General features: G+C 45.7%; 1 protein-coding gene across 1 annotated transcript in view; it reads left to right on the forward strand.

Annotated features, from left to right (window-relative positions):
- Window positions 1–489, forward strand: part of LOC110321343 (endogenous retrovirus group K member 5 Gag polyprotein-like) — a 6,547-nt gene extending 6,058 nt beyond the window's left edge. Inside the window, exon 5 of the mRNA XM_021197559.1 lies at window positions 274–489. Within this exon, the coding sequence (XP_021053218.1) occupies window positions 274–489 (216 nt within the window). The remainder of the gene's footprint in view (window positions 1–273) is intronic.
- Window positions 490–1,191: the final 702 nt, after the last annotated feature.

Here is a 1,191-nt window from a genome sequence, read left to right on the forward strand (position 1 = left end):
GAAAGAACTCATCAAGTTTTAAAGAACCAGCTTGATAGGGTAAGAACTGCTAATCAATTCTACTCACCCCATCATGCTTTAAATCATGCCCTGTTTGTAATTAATCATCTTAACACCAACGAACAGGGAGAAACTCCTATGATGAGACACTGGGGTCCGGTTGCTTTTAAAGCACAACCTTTAGTAATGTGGAAAGATCTTTTGAGTAGAATCTGAAAGGGCCCCAATGCCTTAATCGCTTCGGGGAGAGAATATGCGTGTGTTTTTCCGCAGAATNCAGAATCCCCCGTCTGGATCCCGGACAGGCTTATCCGACCAGCCCCGGCTCTCCCGCACACAAAGACGCGCAGAGAAGAGGAAGAGGAAGCAGGAAGAAAAGACACTTGCGACCAGAATGACAAAAATCTCCCTACCCCTGCCACTGCCGACTGCAGCAACCAGAGCTGCCCTTGTGCCGACTTGGGGACAGCTAAAGAGACTGACTCATAAAGCGGAAGGACTGGTGCAAAGGACCGGCAAGACACTCTCGTCCGAGACACTATTCTTGGCCATGCTTGCTTTGATAACTACGCAGGTGACTGCCGTAGCGGGAGATAGCTTTTGGGCTTACATACCCAAACCACCACTTCTTCACCCGGTTGGGTGGAATGAACAGAACTATATTAAGGTCATGACTAATAACTCAAAGTTGTTGGGTGGATTCCTAGATTTTGGCAGAGACCATCACATCTCCAAGCGTGTTAACTATGAAGGGAGGTCTGACACGGCCCCTATTTGTCTAGCGCTTAAAGGAGCGGTACCAACAGGGTGCTTGCCAGTCAACTATAGATCATTTGTGACTGATGCTCCTGATAATGGAAATAAACTTAAGCGCTGGGTATGGAAATTGCGACTTCAGACGCTTGGCTATGATAATTATAGTGAAGCTTCTGGGGCTGTACCTAATTTACCAATCCCTGATTGTACGGTACTTACCCGAGACAAAGAAGAGGATTATACTTGGAATAGTATGGTTACTGAGTACCCTGTGTGGCTAGATTGTGGATTTAAACATTCAGCCACCGTTTTTCACCCAAAGGGAACTAANGATTCAGTAACAGATTTTTCAGTCCCACGACCCAATTCTGACTTTACTCGATTTTTTAAGCAACTCTCAGATATAAAATTTCATGGGTTTAATCCGGATATGGG

This window comes from Mus pahari, chromosome 5 (genome assembly GCF_900095145.1).
Source record: "Mus pahari chromosome 5, PAHARI_EIJ_v1.1, whole genome shotgun sequence".
NCBI lineage: Eukaryota > Metazoa > Chordata > Mammalia > Rodentia > Muridae > Mus > Mus pahari.